General features: G+C 41.5%; 1 protein-coding gene across 1 annotated transcript; it reads right to left on the bottom strand.

Annotated features, from left to right (window-relative positions):
- Positions 1-3,336, bottom strand: TOMM5 (translocase of outer mitochondrial membrane 5 homolog (yeast)). The gene is made up of 2 exons (XM_010847086.1): positions 3,124-3,336; positions 1-373 (listed from the first exon to the last, which is right to left on the bottom strand). Exons 1-2 carry the CDS (start codon positions 3,242-3,244, stop codon positions 339-341), a joined length of 156 nt encoding a protein of 51 aa, XP_010845388.1. The 5' UTR covers positions 3,245-3,336; the 3' UTR covers positions 1-338.
- Between the last annotated feature and the right edge of the window lie 15,956 nt (positions 3,337-19,292).

The following is a 19,292-nucleotide window of genomic DNA, read 5'->3' as shown; positions in this document are numbered from 1 at the left end:
TGTAGACATAATTCCCTTATAATTCATACTTGCTAGAAAATGGAGTTTGACATCATGATGTACAATTATACCAACATTCATTGAGGCTGATATCACAGGTATAAGGGAATACCATGACTGTAAAACGTCTCTTCATACTCGCCAAAGAGTTTTAGCTATAAGGTCAGTTACCAGCGCCAAAGTTGTTCTTAACAAGTAGAATTTTTATGTTCATTCAGTCGAAGAGTCTCTTACATCTTTCTGGGCCTATTCATTTGCAGATAGAAGAAACTGTAACCAGGTTCTTCATGCCATGCATTCACACGTGACACCCACTCTTCATATGCTGTCCAAACTCTTCATATGCTGTCCAATTTCTTTAAGATAAAAGGAGCTGAAAGGAAAATAAACCCAGAATTTGTTTTCAGATCCAGATCATCACAAGTTACATTATGGAATTACAGGACTGGGAAATAAACTTTATGGTTCAACACATTTTTCAAACAAATGATGGCTAAGCCTTGGCCTGGGCACCCAGCAAAAGCGAATTGCTGTCTTTCAAGGGAGCCCATCCCACTGTCGTGCAGCTACAAGTATTATAAAGTTCACTCTTACACTATATAAAATCTTTTCTTCATGTTCTCCTCTTAGGACATAAAGAAGAAATCTAATCCTCCTTCCAATGACAAGTTTTTACTTTGTCATGTAACTGTCAAAGGAACAAAACTCTGGAAGAAACAAAATGGCATTTCTCACTTAAAAAAAATGCATTTGAAAGGCAGAGAGTGGGGGAAAACACTGAAGTAGGGATCCAGAAAGCTAGACACATATTTTTGTTCCCCCACTGATTAGTCATATATTTTTTGTGTGCTTCAGTTCACATCTGATACAGTCCTATTTCAGTTATTATGAGTAGGGTGGTGTAAATAAAAATGTCTAGCAAACAAGGAAGTGCTGTCACAGGGATCTAAAGAAGTGATATTATTGTCTTGTGTAACAGTGCTGTGGCCAAAATAAGCATGGGAAAAGAGGCTCAGCATCATTAATCATTAGAGAAATGCAAAACAAAACTACAGTGAGATATTCATTAAAACTACTTCACACCCATGAGGATGGCAATTGTCAAAAAACTTGGCAAGGATGTGGGAAAATGGTACTCTTGTACCCTGTTGCTGAGAGTGTAAAAATGGTATTGCTGCTATGGAATACAGTATAGTGATTCTTGAAAAAAAGAGATGGGGGGTGCTGCCAGCAGCTCGGAGGAGCAGGGAATGGGGAATTACTGTTTAACAGCTATAGAGTTCAGTTTTACGAAAGGAAAAGTGTTCCGGAGATGGTGGTGATGATTACGCAATATTATTAATGTATTTAATACATTAAATACTTAAAAAAAACCTAATTCTTATCAGAAAAAAAAGTAACAGTCATCAAAAGAATGGATAAACTGTGGTATATCCATACAATGGAATGTTATTTGGCAATAGAAAGGAAATACTGATACATGCTACAATATGGACAAACCTTGAAAACATTATGTCAGAAATGGTCACATACTGTACAGTTCCATTTATAAAAAATATCTGGGATAGGGAAACCTCTAAAGACAAAAGTCCCTTAGTGGTTGCCAGGGGCTAGGGAAGGGGAAAAATGGGAGAATGACAACTAACGGGCATGGTGTTTCTTTCAGAAGGAAGGAAAATGTTTTAAAATAGATTGTGGTGATGGCTGCACAACTCTTGACTATACAAAGAACCAATGAACTGTATACTTTAAATGGGTTAAGTGAATAACATGCAAATTATATCTGAATTTAAAAAGTGGTAAGGATCAGTATTCTGTTTTGTTTTTAAACTGATTCGTCTCAAATACAAAGGTCATTGAAAAGCAGCAAATGTTTCACTGGCAACTAAGTCAACCAAAAAAAAAGGTAAGAGGAGGAAATTAGTCGAGAGTTGCAAGCTGTTGAAGGAGCAAGATGACTTGGTAGTTTCCGTTTTCCAAGGGCTCCCTCTCCTGGGGAAGCAGAGTAACACCACAGACAGTGAAGGACAGAGCAAGAGAGACCCGACCTCAAGAACTCTGGCCTTAGGCCCAAAATGAGCCTTACACAAGATGACCGTGGTATGGCCGCCATTTATCTGAATCACCTCTGCCTCTATCCAGACCTATCAACAATATAGAACAAGGAACAGTGAAAAGGTATACTGAACTGGAAATCTAGCAACAGGGGCAATTCACTTCTGAGATTCCTATCAGTAAAACCAGAGCACTGATCTATAAAATTGTATCTAGCTCCAGTACTGTATGCCTATAATTCTACTACTTGGCGAAAGTCCCCTCTGAAAATGAGGTTCATTTGCAAAGAGGATATACAGAGACTTAGGCCAAGATCAGGCAATGCAAATAGTTTCTACCAAACGTAAAAATCAAATAAACACTCAGGCATTACCATTAACCCTATCGATCCTTTCTTCTTCTTAAAAAAAAAAAGTAACTACCTATTTCACCCTCTTTACAAATAAAAGGAACAAAATCTTCTGGATTTCAAAGGTTAGCACTAATGGAAGGAAACTTGGCAGTCAGTTAAGAACTCTGGATTCTAGGTCAAGATCATTCACTGAATCGCTGAATGACCTTGAGCCAACTATTGCTCCACTCTAGATACCAGTTTTTCTGTTTGCAAAACGAGGGGGTTGCTCCTGGGGATAAAGTTAGTTTTGTTTAGTTGCCAAGTCGCATCCGACTCTTTGCGACCCCATATACTTTAGCTCTCTGTCCATGCGATTTCCCAGGCAAGAATACTGGAGTGGGTTCCCATTTCCTTCTCCAGGGGATCTTCCCGACCCCAGGGATAGCACCCGCAAACCTTAGAGGCTCTTTCAACTCAATCGTCCTTAAGAAGGGGCTGAGTGATTAACCTCGTGGTCCGGATCGCCGCGTGCACTCGGTACCCCCACCCTGACCCGCCAATCCTAAGCCTTGCCCTCCTGCGCCGGTCGCCCTCAACGTGCATAACTCTTGCTCCTCGCAACTGCTTAGCTCTTGCTCTAAGGCCCCCACAAGACCGGTGGGACCAGAGCTGGGTGGACAGGTGGCGGCGAGCTCCCTGCGAGTGTCGCGGCCACAGCCTGGGAGAGTACTTACTGACTCGCAACAGGGCCACATAGATGAGGAAGTTCCGTATGGAGGAGATCACATCCTCACGCATCTTCCGTTTCATCTCCTCCGGGTCCAGCTTCGGCGCAAGGCCCTCGATCCGGAACATCCCAGCTCTCGCTAACGGCTTCCAGCTGCCACCCTCTCGGATCTTCACCGCAGCCTCCCGGCGCCCGGAATTCGGCCCAACCCCATTTCCTGTTCCCGCCCCTCATTTTCACGCGTGACGACGAGAGCCTGCGAAAGACAAACTTCCTCCTTAAATTAAACTGTTCTGAAGGAAGGCGGCCTGAAGAGGGTGCTCGCAGTCTTAGCGACGCAAGACTCGTGTTCTTCCAGGCCTTTTGTTTAACAACCTCTGTCCTGAACCGGGTGCGCGTAGCTGAAGGGAGCCCGTCAGAGGGGGAGGTGTGCATAGGTACCATCATAAATAATAATAGTTAACACTTACGGAATACTCAGTACACTGCTACCCCATGAATTCGATGTTATAATCTTCATTTCCTAGATGAGAAAACTGAAGCACAGAGATCTTTAAAACAACAGCTTGCCCAAATATGTTTTAAAATACCTCGGAACGGGAGAAGTGTTGGGAAAGAGAGATGAAAGGAAATTAGCAAAATACTGAAAATTACTTAAGCTGGTGATAGTGTATCACTTTAGTTAGTCCTGGTCTTCTATTTTGAGTATTTTTGAACTTTTTCATGATAAAAGATAAAGATGATGAAACTTGCTCAAGATTACACAACTGATAAGTTGCTGAGCAGGGTTTTATACCTAGTTAGACTGGGAGAAGGCAATGGCACCCCACTCCAGTACTCTTGCCTGGAAAATCCCATGGATGGAGGAGCCTGGTAGGCTGCAGTCCATGGGGTCGCGAAGAGTCGGACACGACTGAGCAACTTCACTTTCACTTTTCACTTTCATGCACTGGAGAAGGAAATGGCAACCCACTCCAGTGTTCTTGCCTAGAGAATCCCAGGGACGGTGGGGCCTGGTGGGCTTCCGTCTATGGGGTCGCACAGAGTCGGACACGACTGAAGTGACTTAGCAGTAGCAGCAGCAGCAGACTAGTAGGATCCCAGACACAGAGTGTTTAACATTTTCCATATTATTGTTGTCTTCTCATTTCTGGAGTTAACCGATCATCAAATTATAGTATTGCTCCAATACTATACTTTGACAATACTATCAAAGTATAGTATTGGACCAATAATAACTTATATATGAATCAAGTTTATATCGGTTCAATATCTTACAGATTTACGGGAGAGGCTTAGAAACCACCAGTATTAAAGTTGGTTTGCTGGTGATGGGCAGAGGCAAGGTTCTAATGCAAATAATTATAATGTCAAGTTGAATTCTCTTTCCTGTGAACTCTGTTGTTCCTCTGTTCGTCTTATTAGCCATTAGCGGCTGCTTAGATGGGCATCTCTGGAGCCAGAAAAAAGGAATTTAATGCAACCAGATTTCCTGTCGAAGAATCATCAAATAGTTGTTAGAAGGCTGCTGCCCCAAATTATGCACGCCAACCAGCCATATATGTAATTCTTAGACACGAACCAGATGACTGAACTGGTCACATATTTCAAAACCAGAATGCTCCTTCTTCAGTGTGCTATGCACATTGCATAGTGACTGGATTTTAGATGAATTAGAACAAGAATTTAACTATAGGAGGAATTGATAACTCTAAGTGTTGCTGACCACCTTCCTGATTGACAGAATGGGTCAAGAAAGGGAATTCATCTGCCTATTCAGGCTTTAGTAACTTCTTGCATCTATAATTCATGCAATGGAAGAGCAGAGGCAGCTCTGAGATAGGAGGGGCTGACTCCCAAGGAAGAGCTCCACCTCACCCTTTGAGAGTGTTTAGAAAGCCTGCAGTGATGTTGGAAAGTAGCAGGGGCTGTGGAAAGAGCTTGAACCAGAAAACTGGAGACATAGCCTTCAGATCTGGCACTACCGTTATCTAGCCATGTGCTGCTGCTGCTGCTGCTAAGTCGCTTCAGTCGTGTCCGACTCTGTGCGACCCCATAGACGGAAGCCCACCAGGCTCCCCTGTCCCTGGGATTCTCCAGGCAAGAATAGTGGAGTGGGTTGCCATGTCCTTCTCCAATGGATGAAAGTGAAAAGTGAAAGTGAAGTTGCTCAGCCATGTCCGACTCTTAGCGACCCCATGGACTGCAGCCTACCAGGCTCCTCTGTCCATGGGATTTTCCAGGCAAGAGTACTGGAGTGGGGTGCCATTGCCTTCTCCTAGCCATGTGAGGAGGGACAAGTCTCTGTTCCACTGCAGCTGTGTTTCTTCAGTTATAAACAGAGGAGATATGATTCAATTCTCTTGAGAGTCCCTTTCACTTCTAACAGTCTGTGCATTTGAATTCTAATTGTATCATCTAGGGCATTCTGGTCTGGAGGGTATGGACATCAAAATATTATCAGATGTGGTGAGATATCAGAATGGCCAATGTGTGTGTTTTCCATGGTAGGAAAAAATGTAGCATCCCACATCCATCTGAATAGTGAGGCAAAACAGATTGGAAAGGGGTGAGTTCTTAAGTGATTCCAGTAACTTGGGTCTCTAATGCTGACTGAATTTAGATAAACAGTTGTCATATGAAACTACCCATTTTTTACTTTGCTAAGATGCTCTTGAGTAACTTCCCTGGATTCATAGGGAACCAAAGAGGGGAGAAATTAATAGAAAATCATGCTTCTTGATGAAAAAGAATAGATTGTTAGCATTTTCGTTTTATTCATCCAATGTTTATCTGATGATATGGTAATTCGTGGCTGATTTGTTAAAGGACAGTGTTACTCTCATAACAATTCCCTTCCAAAGGTCTGGTGCCTGCCTTCTTGTAGAGAGACAGGAAAGTAGTGGGTGGCAGTATGGCGCAGCTGTGTCTTGGGGTGAGGAACTGGTTCTGGATGCAGGCTAGAAGGTGAACTATTCCTGTCTCAGAAATGTTCATCCTTCCCCTTGCATGGTTCCTCTAGTTGTAATGGAGGAAACAGTAAAAGAGGTTTGGCTATTTGTCTTTTCTTTTCATGGTTTTTATTTTTTCGCTTGTTTGTTTGGTATGTAAGTGGTGGTATTGTCCAATTATGGTTGACATAGGTGAGGTAAATTGAGAGACCATGCTTCAGGAAGTTAATACTGGAATTAGCTGTTTCACATCTTGGACCCCTCATTTTGTTCCTCATTGAAATGATGAGGGACTTGGGTCAAATCTTTAAAGTCACTTGCAGTTCTAAAATGCTGAAATTCTGTGTCTGTCTTTCCTGTTCTTCCTTTATAATCTTACACGAAAGGCTAAAAGCAAAGAATTCCCTGTGCTTTGCCACGGAAGGCAAAAATAAAAAGTATGCACACATAATTTAATATTGATATTTGTATTATTTAGTCTGATCAAATGGTAGTTGATGTCACAACCTGACTTGTTTTTCATTTCAATCCCAGGAGGGTTTTAAGAGCTATTTCCTTTGCCTCAACTTCCCAGATGGTGCTGCACACAAGCATTCATTGTGTACAGACTACCCATAAAATAATTAACCATTTTAATTTCTATCACTGGGGAGGAATTTGTATTTGCAAAGTCAGAGATGAGAGATGACTCATGATTGGGGAATAATTCCAGCATATAATCACAGGAACTTTGTGGTTTCTAATTTATAGGGGATGTGTAGTTTTCACATATTGAACCTACAGCCCCTTCAGATGAGAAAACTGAGGTCCAGAGGGAAGCTAGTTAGAGGCAGAGCCAGCTGGGGCTGGGGTAGGAGTCTGTGCTCTCAAAAAAAAAAAAATATATATATATATACACATATATATATTGTGTGTGTGCATGTGTGTGTGCACTTATTTATATATCTATTTTTTACCAAAATGGATAACATGATATATACTGTTTTCACTTGCATTTTCCATTTAAGCTATATTGACTGTCTTCCTACATCTTTATTCTTCTAAATATCATTAATGATGTCTCTGTGGTATTCTTTATATGCTGCTGCTGCTTCTGCTAAGTTGCTTCAGTCGTGTCTGACTCTGCGACCCCGTAGGCGGCAGCCCACCAGGCTCCGCCATCCCTGGGATTCTCCATGCAAGAACACTGGAGTGGGTTGCCATTGCCTTCTCCGATTCTCTATATGAATGTACCATAATTTATGTAATTAACCTCTACTTTTGAGCATTTAGATTACTTTGATATTTTCCCTATAAATATTACCCTGAGAAACATTCTTATAATAATCTTTGTGGACCCTCAACATGTTTTGATCATTATAATTATTACCTTAAATTCAGAGTTCTCAACTTCTCTCAGTGACCCTCCCCACCTTTTTTTTTTCCTAAGGACAAAAAAGCACTCTCTGGCCAAGAGCATAGGTATCAGATTTCCAGATCTCTGGGAATTACAAACAAGGGATGGGAAATTTTGTTTGTTTTCAGAAAAGGTTTTCTTCCTCGTGCTATAAGTTCTTACTATTTAGCAGCAGGAGAAGTAAAATATGCTCCAGGGTTTAGTTTGCATTGACATTATTGAGAGTACATAATAATTACCAGCCATCTCCTTGGCAGAGGTTAGATGATTGCTTTTGCCACTACTCCCACCTCACCCCCATCACACAAAACACACATAGTATATGTTGTAGAAATGTGCCTATACACAGATGGATATAGTTTCTTGCCTATTAGTAAAAATGTAGAACCTGTTCTATAATAAGTGCTTAATTAATATTTATCAAGTGAAAGAAAGCGCTAGAAGGAAAAAAGAATCTTTTACTGATTCAGTGACAGCACATCCACCTTTGTTAGACTTGCCTTCATCCCATGTCAGGAGACCTTTGCAAAAGCTGGAAATGAGCTCCTTACTTTTAACTTCCGCAGGGAAAAAAGGACGAGGCTACCAGTATGAATTCTCCACACCCTGTCCCCGGCATTTTGCAGATGACACACCTGCCTGATCAAAGCGAACAAGTAGATACCCACAAGCATATTTTCTCATCTCAGAAAACATAAAGCTTCCTAAAGGTAGGAATGTATTTCGCTCTAGCATATCAAATTTGAATAGCTATATGTTATTTGTACAAATTGTGAGTGAAGGAAGTGCCAATAAAGGCCAGGCCTTAATCTGTGAGTTGTTTAGTCACTCAGTCATGTCTGACTCTTTGCAACCCCATGGACTGCAGCACCCCAGGCTTCCCTGTCCTTCACTATCTCCTGGAGCTTGCTCAAACTCATGTCCATTGAGTTGGTGATGCTATCCAACCATCTCATCCTCTGTCGTCCCCTTCTCCTGCCTTCAATCTTTACCAGCATCAGGGTCTTTTCCAGTGAATCAGTTCTTCACATCAGGTGGCCAAAGTATTGGAGTTTCAGCTTTAGCATCAGTCCTTCCAATGAATATTCAAGATTTATTTCCTTTAGGATTGACTGTCCTGATCTTAATTCCAAGGGACTCTCAAGAGTCTTCTCCAACATCACAGTTCAAAAGCATCAATTCTGTGGCTCTCAGAGACTTCTATGGTCCAACTCTCACATCCATACACGACTACTGGAAAAACCACAGTTTTGACTATGCGGACCTTTGTTGACAAAGTAATGTCTTTGTTTTTTTAATACACTAAGTTTGTCATAGCTGTTCTTCTGAGGAGCAAGTGTCTTAATTCCATGGCTGCAGTCACCATCTGCAGTGATTTTGAAGCCCAAGAAAATAAAGTTTGTCACTGTTCCCATTGTTTTCTCATCTATTTGCCATGAAGTGTTGGGACTGGATGGCATGATCTTTGTTTTTGAATGTTGAGTTTTAAGCCAGCTTTTTCATTCTCCTCCTTCACCTTCATCAAGAGGCTCTTTAGTTCTTCTTTGCTTTCTGCTATAATGGTGATGTCATCTGCATATCTGAGATTATTGATATTTCTCCCAGCAATCTGATTCCAGCTTGTGCTTCATCCAGCCTGGCATTTCACATGGTGTACTCTGCATATAAGTTAAATAAGTGGGATGACAACATACAGCCTTAACGTACTCCTTTCCCAATTTGGAATCAGTCTGTTGTGTCATGTCTCATTCTGTTGCTTCTTGACAGGTTTCAGGTTTCACAGGAGGCACATAAGGTGGTCTAGTATTCCCATTTCTTTAAGAATTTTCCACAGTTTGTTGTGATCCACACAGTCAAAGGCTTTAGCATAGTCAATGAAGCAGAAGTAGATATTTTTCTGGAATTCTCTTGCTTTTTCTGTGATCCAATGGATGTTGGCAATTTGATCTCTGGTTCCTCTGCCTTTTCTAAATCCAGCTTGAACATCTAGAAGTTCTCAGTTCACATACTATTGAAGCCTAGCATGGAAAGTTTTGAGCATTACTTTCCTAGTGTGTAAAATGAGTGCAATTATGTGGTAGTTTGAATATTCTTTGGCATTGCCCTTCTTTGAGATTGGAATGAAAACTGATCTTTTCCAGTCCCATGGCCACTGCTGAGTTTTCCAAATTTGCTGTCATATTGAGTGCAGCACTTTCACAGCATCATCTTTTAGGATTTGAAATAGCTCAGCTGAAATTCCATCACCTCCACTAACTTTGTTTGTAGTGATGCTTCTGAAGGCCCACTTGAGCTTTCACTCCAAGATGTCTGGCTCTAGGTGAGTGATCACACCGTTATAGTTATCTGGGTCATTAAGATCTTTTTCATATAGTTCTGTGTATTCTTGTCACCTCTTCTTAATATCTTCTACTTCTGTTAGGTCCATACTGTTTCTATCCTTTATTGTGCCCATCTTTGCATGAAATGTTCCCTTGGTATCTCTAATTTTCTTAAAGATATCTCCAGTCTTTCCCATTCTATTAGTTTCCTCTTTTTCTTTGCATTGATCTCTGAGGAAGGCTTTCTTATCTCTCCTTGCTATTCTTTGGAACGCTGCATTCAGATGGGTATATATTTCCTTTTCTCCTTTGCCTTTAGTTTGAGCAAACTCCAAGAAATTGTGAAGGACAGGGAAGCCTGGCATACTGCAGTCTGTGGGGTTGCAAAGACTTGGACACAACTTGGAAACTGAACAACGACAACAAAAACCTAAATGTAAGCTCTGGAACCATAAAACTTCCAGAAGAAAACACAGGTGGTCAACTCTTTGACATTGATCTGGGTTAATATTTTTTGGACATGTCCTCTCAGGTGAAGGAAATAAAAACAAAAATAAACAAGTGGGACTGCTGCTGCTGCTAAGTCACTTCAGCCGTGTCCGACTCTGTGTGATCCCATAGACGGCAGCCCACCAGGCTTCCCCGTCCCTGGGACTCTCCAGGCAAGAACACTGGAGTGGGTTGCCATTTCCTTCTCCAATGCATGAAAGTGAAAAGTGAAAGTGAAGTCGCTCAGTCGTGTCCGACTCTTAGCGACCCCATGGACTGCAGCCTACCAGGCTCCTCTGTCCATGGGATTTTCCAGGCAAGAGTGCTGGAGTGGGGTGCCATTGCCTTCTCCGAACAAGTGGGACTATGTCAAACTAAAAAGCTTTTGCACAGTGAAGGAAATTACCAACAAACGAAAAGGTCATGTACTGAATGGAAGAAGATATTTGCAAACAGTATAGCTGAAAAGGGGTTCATATAGAAAACGTTCAAAGAACTCATACAATACAACATCCCTTCCACCCAAAAAAACCTAATTCAAAAATGGGCAGACAATCTGAATACACATTTTTCCAAAAAAAGACATACTGATGATCAACAGGTACATGAAAAGATGCTCAACATCACTAATCACAGGGAAATGAAAATCAAGATGAGCTATCACCTCACACCTGTAAGAATGGCTATTATCAAAAATATAACAAATAACAAGTATTGGTAAGGGTGTGGAGAAGAGAAACCCATGTGCACTGTTGGTGGGGACAAAAAATTGGCACAGCCACTGTGGAAAATAGTATGGAGAGTCCTCAGAAAATTAAACATGGAACTACCATACAATCCAGTGATTTCACTTCTGGGTGAAAAGCATGAAAACACTAATTAGAAAAGATATATACACTTATACACTACCATGTTCATTACATTATTTATAATAGCTGAGATACAGAAGTATCCTAAGTGCCCCTTGATAGATGAATGGATAAAGAAGAAGTGGTATAAATATACAATGGAATATTACTCAGCCATAAAAAGAATGAAATCTTAATATTTCCAGCAACATGGATGGGCCTAGAGGGCATTCAGTTCAGTTCAGTCGCTCAGTTGTGTCCGACTCTTTGCAACCCCATGAATCTCAGTCCCTGTCCATCACCAACTCCCAGAGTTCACTCAAACTCATGTCCATTGAGTCGGTGATGCCATCCAGCCATCTCATCCTCTGTTGTCCCCTTCTTCTCCTGCCCCCAATACCTCCCAGCATCAGAGTCTTTTCCAATGAGTCAACTCTTCGCATGAGGTGGCCAAAGTACTGGAGTTTCAGCTTTAGCATCATTCCTTCCAAAGAACACCCAGGGCTGATCTCCTTCAGAATGGACTGTTTGGATCTCCTTGCAGTCCAAGGGACACTCAGGAGTCTTCTCCAACACCACAGTTCAAAAGCATCAATTCTTCGGCACTCAGCTTTCTTCACAGTCCAACTCTCACATCCATACATGACTACTGGAAAAACCATAGCCTTGACTAGACGGACCTTTGTTGGCAAAGTAATGTCTCTGCTTTTCAATATGCTATCTAGGTTGGTCATAACTTTTCTTCCAAGGTGTAAGCGTCTTTTAATTTCATGGCTGCAGTCACCACCTGCAGTGATTTTGGAGCCCCCCAAAATAAAGTCTGACACTGTTTCCACTGTTTCCCCATCTATTTCCCATGAAGTGATGGGACCAGATGCCATGATCTTCGTTTTTTGAATGTTGAGCTTTAAGCCAACTTTTTCACTCTCCTCTTTCACTTTCATCAAGAGGCTTTTGAGTTCCTCTTCACTTTCTGCCATAAGGGTGGTGTCATCTGCATATCTGAGGTTATTGATATTTCTCCCGGCAATCTTGATTCCAGCTTGTGCTTCTTCCAGCCCAGCGTTTCTCATGATGTACTCTGCATATAAGTTAAATAAGCAAAGTGAAATCAGAAAGAAAGAAAAAGATAAATACCATATAGTTTTACTTATAAGTAAAATTTAAAACAAACGAGCAAATGAACAAACAAAATAAAACAGAAACAGGATCCTAGACGCTGAGAACAAATTGTTGATTGTTGAAGAGGAGGGGGTTTGGGAGAGAAGAGAAATAGGTAAGGGAGATTAAGAGATACAGAATTCTTGTGAAATAAATGTGTCACACGTATAAAGTGTACAGTGTGGAGAATATAGTTGGTAGTTATATAATATCTTTTGGTGTACAGATCACATATTACAGTGATCATTCTGAAATGTACAGAAATATTGAATCACTATTTTGTGTAACAGGAATTTATATAATCTCGTAGGTCAACTATACTTCAAAAACAAACTCATAGGAAAGGAGATAGGATTTGTGGTTACCAGAGATGGGGTGTGGTGGTGGGGTAATTGAATGAAAGCATTCAAAAAGTACAAACTTCCAATTATAAGATAAATAAGTTCTAGGGATGTGATATACAACATGAGAAATATAACACTACTATATGTTATATATGAAAACTGTTAAGAGAGTAAATCCTAAGAATTGTCATCACAATGAAAAAAATGTTCTTTTCTATTTCTTTGATTTTGTATCTACATGAGATGGTGAATGTTCACTAAATTTATTGTGATAAGTTCATGACGTATGCAAGTCAAATTAGTAAACTGTTTGAAGCATATATAATGTTTTATGTCAATTATAGTAAAATTGGAAGAACTAAATTAAAAACAAATAAAATTTAAAATTAAGACAAACCTCTACTAACTGTCCTGTGCTGGCTTAGCTGTGTGTCTGCATGGCCTGTTCCTACCCCTGTGAGAGTGTCAAAGCACTGAGCACAATGTCTTGCCATTGTGTATGTGCTCTTCTCCATCCCTTAAAAAGGATAGCCATCATGTCTTACTCATTTTAAATCTCATAGTACCTAGCAGATGGGAACTGTTCAGTAAGTGTCTCCTAGGTAAATGCTTGTTGTCAAATAAGTTGATTTTGAGGAATGGTATCAAAGCTTTTATTGTTGGATAACCTGGAATTGTAAGCCTAGAAAAGACTTAGAAGTCTGAGACATTATAAATGACTCATAGGCTCTGTTTCCTTCTCAACCTGATGGACTTGGAAGACATGCAAGGACTGATACACACGAACGTCATATGCATCCCTACACAGTGTGTATTTCCAAGTCACATGACGCCCATTCCTCTGCAGGGAAAGAGCCCCGGGCCAGCTGAGCTAGGTTAGTGCACTATGGGTGAGCCTCACAGGCTGCTGGCACACCTCAAGAGGGTGTGGATTTTGTGTCAAGTGTAGGAAAGCCAACTAGGGCAGAGAGTATGAGAACCGGTTGGAAGAAGGATGACACCCCAGGAAGATGGATCTCCTGTTCAGCAGTTCTAGTCTCAACTCTTTCATTCATGAGCTGTGTGATCTTGAGCAAGTGTCTTCCTTTGTGTAGGCTCCAGTGTCCCTGTTTGTAAAATGAGGGCTTGGATTGGCTGGTCTCTAGAGTCCCTTCCAGGATTGATGCTCTGGGATTCTGTGAAGTGTGAAGACTGCAGACATCAGTGGAAGGAAGCAGGTAAGTGTGTATTAGGAGCATGTGGCAATCAGCCATCTGTTCCAGGCCTTTGGCAAAAGGGAGCCAAGCCAGTGTACAGATTTGCTTTAAATCAACCCAGAAGTGGAGACATCTGAGGCACAATGGCTCACCATTGTGTCTTAAGGATCTAACTCAGGTCTGTCAGAAGGAAGCATTTCCAAGGATTAGAGTGGGGGTGGGTGGCAGAGCAGTGTTAGTTTTCATTTCATAATAAAATGATCACATTTGGGACAAGTTTTTATGGTTTTTTAGCCAATAGTTTGATTAAATTTTTTGCACTGAAATTATCCCAAATACGAGTGTTGGAAATGATGCAAAGAGTACCACCTGGAGCTTAGCTAGGGGAGACCTGACAGCAGTGCAGTGTTTTTGAGACCTCATGAACTGTAGCCCACCAGGCTCCTCTATCCATGGGATTCTCCAGTCAAGAATACTGGAGTGGGTTGCCATTCCCTTCTCCAGAAGTGTTTTTGAATGGAACTGTTAAGTGGATGAATTGAGATTTTTTTTTTTTTTGAGTTTGAGGCTGTGAACCATCAAGTCATAGAAACTTGCCTTAGCCAAGTGAAAAACATCCAGTTTCTTCTGAAGTCTTAAATGGGTGGTAGTGCCTTTGATAATTAAATGAAAGATTCCTTTCCTTGAGAAGCATAAAGAAAAGTATATATATATATATATGCCTAACTGAATAAATACTTCATAACCAACTCTTACTAGGTCTAGTACACTGGTGTCAGAATCTCTGAGAGGTGTGTGGAAACTCCCACCTTTGTTCCTGAAGGAACTGGAAGCATGTAGGCACAAGGTGTGCTCAGGAAGTCAACCTTCTGGCCCAGGATAACTCCTTCAAGTCTTGTCCTTCCTTTGTGTTGACCAAGAGTTTCCTCATCTTCTTAGAAAAATGCCTGTGTGATGATTCACTTGGGTTCAGAAAGATGGATGCATAATCTCTTAATTCTTGAGGGTGTTTGGGTTTGTATCCTACTGGACAAAGCACAAGACAAGTGTTGGTGTGGCAAAGTTCCGTTTTTGGCTCTGAGGATTCAGTTGAGCCAGGAGCAAAGTAAAGCCCCTCCTGAGGGGACCAGCCAGATGCAGAAAGAATGAAAGAAAATGGACCTCCAGGAAGAGGAGCCAAAACACAGAAATAGTAATAGTTAAATTCACTGACTGTTTACTCTGTGATTCCAAATCACAATGATCGTAATCAGAATTACACTATTAATAGTTCTCACACCATCCCTCTGAGGCAGCCTCTCTTATTCCATTTTCTAAATGGAAAACTCAGGTACAGAGGGGTTAAACAGTCACCCAAGGAGAATCGGGTAGTGATTGTAGAGCTGGGATACAGACCCAGGTAGTTGGGCTGTAGGGTCCTTGCTGTTTACCCCTGTGCCCTGCTGCATCCATAACCTTTCAAGGTCATATACAACTCTCGCCATGTATCTCCAGCATCCAGTCTGGGGCTGGGGAGGTGATGGGCTTTGTGGAGCGTTCATGAACCGAATGGAACCCAACAGACCCAGCCTGTGCCCACCTGGACTCTGGGAGGCTCTGTTTGACTCAGCGCAGTACTTGAGAGGAGCAGAACGCTAGCCGGTCCCTGGGGGTTGACAGCGGAAGCCCAGTCTGACCAGCAGATGTGGGATCATGTGCAGGGTTCCCTCTTACTGCACAGACATGGGGAGGCAAACCATGGGTATAGAAGAGCCCAGAGCTGGGGCTTGTGAGGGAGCAGACTTCTGGTTCCAAAGCATGTACTGAGAACCCTCTGCACCAGCCCCTGTACTGGGCACTGGCCACTGTGATACAGAGTTGGATTGTCCATATTCCATGCCCCGGAGGAGCTCTATGCTAGTATTTGGAAGGGCTACCTATCTGAGGGGACCCAGGAAATTGCCTTAGGACTCCTGTCCTGCTTTGCAGGGCCAGAGAAGACTAATTCTCAATCCTACTGTCTTTCTTACAGAGTTTTAAAATTCAGCTCATTCCCACTAACTGGATTCAGGAGATGGGTTATGTAACTTTCAGGCCTCTGGATGAACTTTCTGGATCAAGACTGTAGGGCTAAGATGGTGGCAAGAACTTGGAAAAGGGCTCTGCAATTAAAATGGCTAGAGAGATGGTTGGATAAGAGAAAGGAGGAAAAGAAAGATAGCTGTTCATGTGTTCATAAAACACTGCTGCTGGTGCTAAATCGCTTCAGTCATGTCTGACTCTTTGCAGCCCTATGGACTGTAGCTTGCCAGGCACCTCTGTCCATGGGATTCTCCAGGCAAGAATACTGAAGTGGGTTGCCATTTCCTCCAGGGCATCTTCCTGACCCAGGGATCAAACCCACATCTCTTAAGTCTCCTGCATTGGCAGGCAGGTTCTTTACTACTAGTGCCACCTGGGAAGCCCCACATAAAGCCCCCATTGAAGTATAAACACTAGGACCTATTTACCCAGTAGGGAGGAGAGGACATTTAGTCTCTGTGTTAATTATGGAACCATCTTTTGGGTCAAGTGTCTTAAGTGATGAAGCAATTTTGGCAGACTAGGGACTCATTTGGTGGTAAGTGATGAAGCTGATGTCTGTCTGGTTTGCCTGGCTAGTCACAGTTTATGCTTGTTATACTGCTGGCATTATTTATTTATATTGCCTTGTTTCACTCTAAAAAGTGTCCTGGTTTGGATGGTAAATTTTATGGTCATGCTGCCCAAGGACCCAAAAACACCTGCATTTTTTCTGGTGGGCTTGAGTTCTTCATTTTAAGACCAAAGAGATTGAAGTATAAACACCTCTTGCTAGATAGCCTTTTCCTCTGTTACCATCATGCCTGAATATGGTCAAAACTCAGTCCTTTCCCCCCTTAGCCTGGCTGGAAAATGTAAAACTAAAATTTACTCTAAAAATTAATAAAACCTCTCCCCACTTCCAGAAATCTCTTTAGAAATAGAAAAACACGGGCAAGGTACAAATTCATTCAGCTTTTGCCATAGATTTCTTTGACTAGCGTCAGTTAGGCTTATCAGTTCTCAAATCTTTTAGTTTTCCTCCACTTAAAGTTCTGGGGCCCACAGCAGACAGAGGCTGGAGCAGGGTGCTGGTAGGCAACCACAGATGTAGAGGGGTCCTGTCAGCCTCTCACATGTCCTGCTGTTCTATAGGACCCTAGTCCTTGAGGTGTAATCTCCTGATTCCTCAGGGAAGAGAGGGAGGAGAGTTATTTTCTCATGTGGAGCCACCCCTGGAGATCTGCTTGAAACATAGTCACTGTGACTGTAGCAATTGTTAGAAACTAGCAAAAGAATCAAGGAAAAGGAATGAAACTGGTGGTGTTTCATGAAATTTAATTGAGCATTGCCCTGCTTATTAGCATCCCTTAGCTCAGTTTATATGGTCTCATTTACACACGGAAGAAAACAAGGATTTGGGGAAGGAGCTCTCTTGTGTGTCCTTTGCTCTCTCTCTCCCCTCACTGGGACATCTACTCTTGCCTGTGTTGTTGCGCTGCTGTTGCTAAAGCCAGCAAGCAAGACCTGTGGCTGTACGTGACCTTAGTCATCTATTTGTTACAGAAGCATTTTTGGACTGTTTGAATGGCTTCATCACCTCATCCTTTTAGATACAGCTAGAGACTAGGAGGAATAGTAATAGACAATTATTGAGTGTTAGGCCTGTCATAGATGTTGAAGGGAATTACAGGGTCAAGAAATTATAGTCAAAATTCAAAGGGATGCAAAAAGAAGGAGATATTGTTTAGGTTTTGATGCTAGAAGCTCATTATTTCAAAGATCTACAAGTATGTAATAAAGCCATGTCAGCTCTTGTTTTCACCTTCTCAACAGCCAAAAAATCACCGAATAATAAGAGACAGCGAAGGTGTGCTTCTTCATGGAGAATACCCCTAGGAATCTTGCTGTTTCAGGGAGACATTGGTTTTCTTCACATCAAATTCTCTTTAAAACAAAGTGAACTCTGGGTTGATGAAACAACACACTGATTATTTAAGAAACGTGACATAACCTACCTGTGAAGATTATTGAATGTGTGCAGAAGCCTTCCAGATTTTAAACTCTGGGGGATAGAAACCAATTCCAAACCACTGCCATTGCAGAAAACCTTGTTTTCCTTTGCAAATCATGCCTGAGAACTGTCGCTAATAACGACTTATCAACCTTAAAAGCAACCACAATCATAACTTTATAGTAATGATAGAAGTACTGAAAGTATTTAAGTTTTAACAAAAACAATAATTAAAATGTATCAAGGGCATATTGTGCACCAGATCCTACCCTGAGAGCTTTACATGCATTGTCTTGTTTAATCCTCCCAATAAAAAGTATTCTTATGTAGGCATTATTATATTATTATCCTAATTTTACAGATGAATATTATTACAGTCCAACCTCTCTCCAGACATCAACTGTCTACTCAGCATCTTTGTTTGGATATTTAATAAGCATCTCAAGTTGAAAGTCCAAAATTGGGCTGCTAATATCCCCTTTCTCTTTCCCCTTCTTCCAGCATACTTACATGCCTTCAGTAGTTCCTCATCGCAGGTAATGGCAACTCCAGCCTTCAAGTTGCTCAGGCCAAAAATCTTGGAGTCGTCTTTGACTCCTCTTTTCTCACTCATGCGCCGCATCCCACGTGGTTAGAAAATCCTGGCGCTGTACCTTCAAACCTTGTCGGAATCTGACTGCTTCTCACTCTTCCACGGCTACTACCTGGTTCCAACTACCATCCTCTCTCATCTGGATGACTGCAGTGATCTTCAAGTCTATGCCCTCGCCCCCTTCAAGTCTATTCTCTTCATGGAGGCCAGACTGCCTCTGCTAAAAGGCAAGTTCAGAATCCTCCAGTGGTTACTCATCTGACTCAGAGTAGAAATCAAAGCCCTTCCAACAGCTGCAAAGCCTCAGTCAGGGCTAACTTCTTTTCTGATCTTCACCTTGAGTTCACCAACCCTGAATTTTTTACAGTGTCTTGTGCATATATAAATCTGTGCATTCTTCTGGGAGAACCTATCTAGTGGTTACCAGCTTCTTGAAAGACTCAGCACCTCCCCAAAGCTTAAGAATCACTGCTTGGAGGAAACCTCGTATTTGAAAATCCAATTTAAGGAAAGCATTTATTCAAATTATAAAATGTTTTGAAAAGGATTTTTTATTTGATGAAAAGAGTCACTGAAAATGTCTTGTGCATTTACAGTACAATGAAATCAATATGTTTAATTATTTTACTAGACTCTGTGACCCAAGTATATCAGTTCTAAGAGGATTCAGAGTATATCTGACTATAGTAAAATCTATGTGTAACAGATAGATGTTTAAGCCTTAGCTAACAGTTCTCTTATTCTCATTAATATCAAACCTATATGTACAGTTTGGGGGCTGTTATATGTAAGGTGTTGTATTTGGAAATATTTTTGACATATTT

Source organism: Bison bison, unplaced genomic scaffold (assembly GCF_000754665.1).
Source record: "Bison bison bison isolate TAMUID 2011002044 unplaced genomic scaffold, Bison_UMD1.0 scf7180017864243, whole genome shotgun sequence".
Taxonomy (NCBI): domain Eukaryota; kingdom Metazoa; phylum Chordata; class Mammalia; order Artiodactyla; family Bovidae; genus Bison; species Bison bison.
The sequence above is the reverse complement of the archived record's forward strand: the minus strand, read 5'-3'. Positions and strand labels throughout refer to the sequence as shown.

Bases quoted from the DNA above. Each gene is read 5' to 3' on its own strand.
- TOMM5 (XM_010847086.1), bottom strand. From the start codon at position 3,244: ATGTTCCGGATCGAGGGCCTTGCGCCGAAGCTGGACCCGGAGGAGATG. The intron at 374-3,123 runs GTAAGTACTCTC...TTTTCCTTTCAG, and splicing joins TGTGGCCCTGTTGCGAGTCA to CTCCTTTTATCTTAAAGAAA.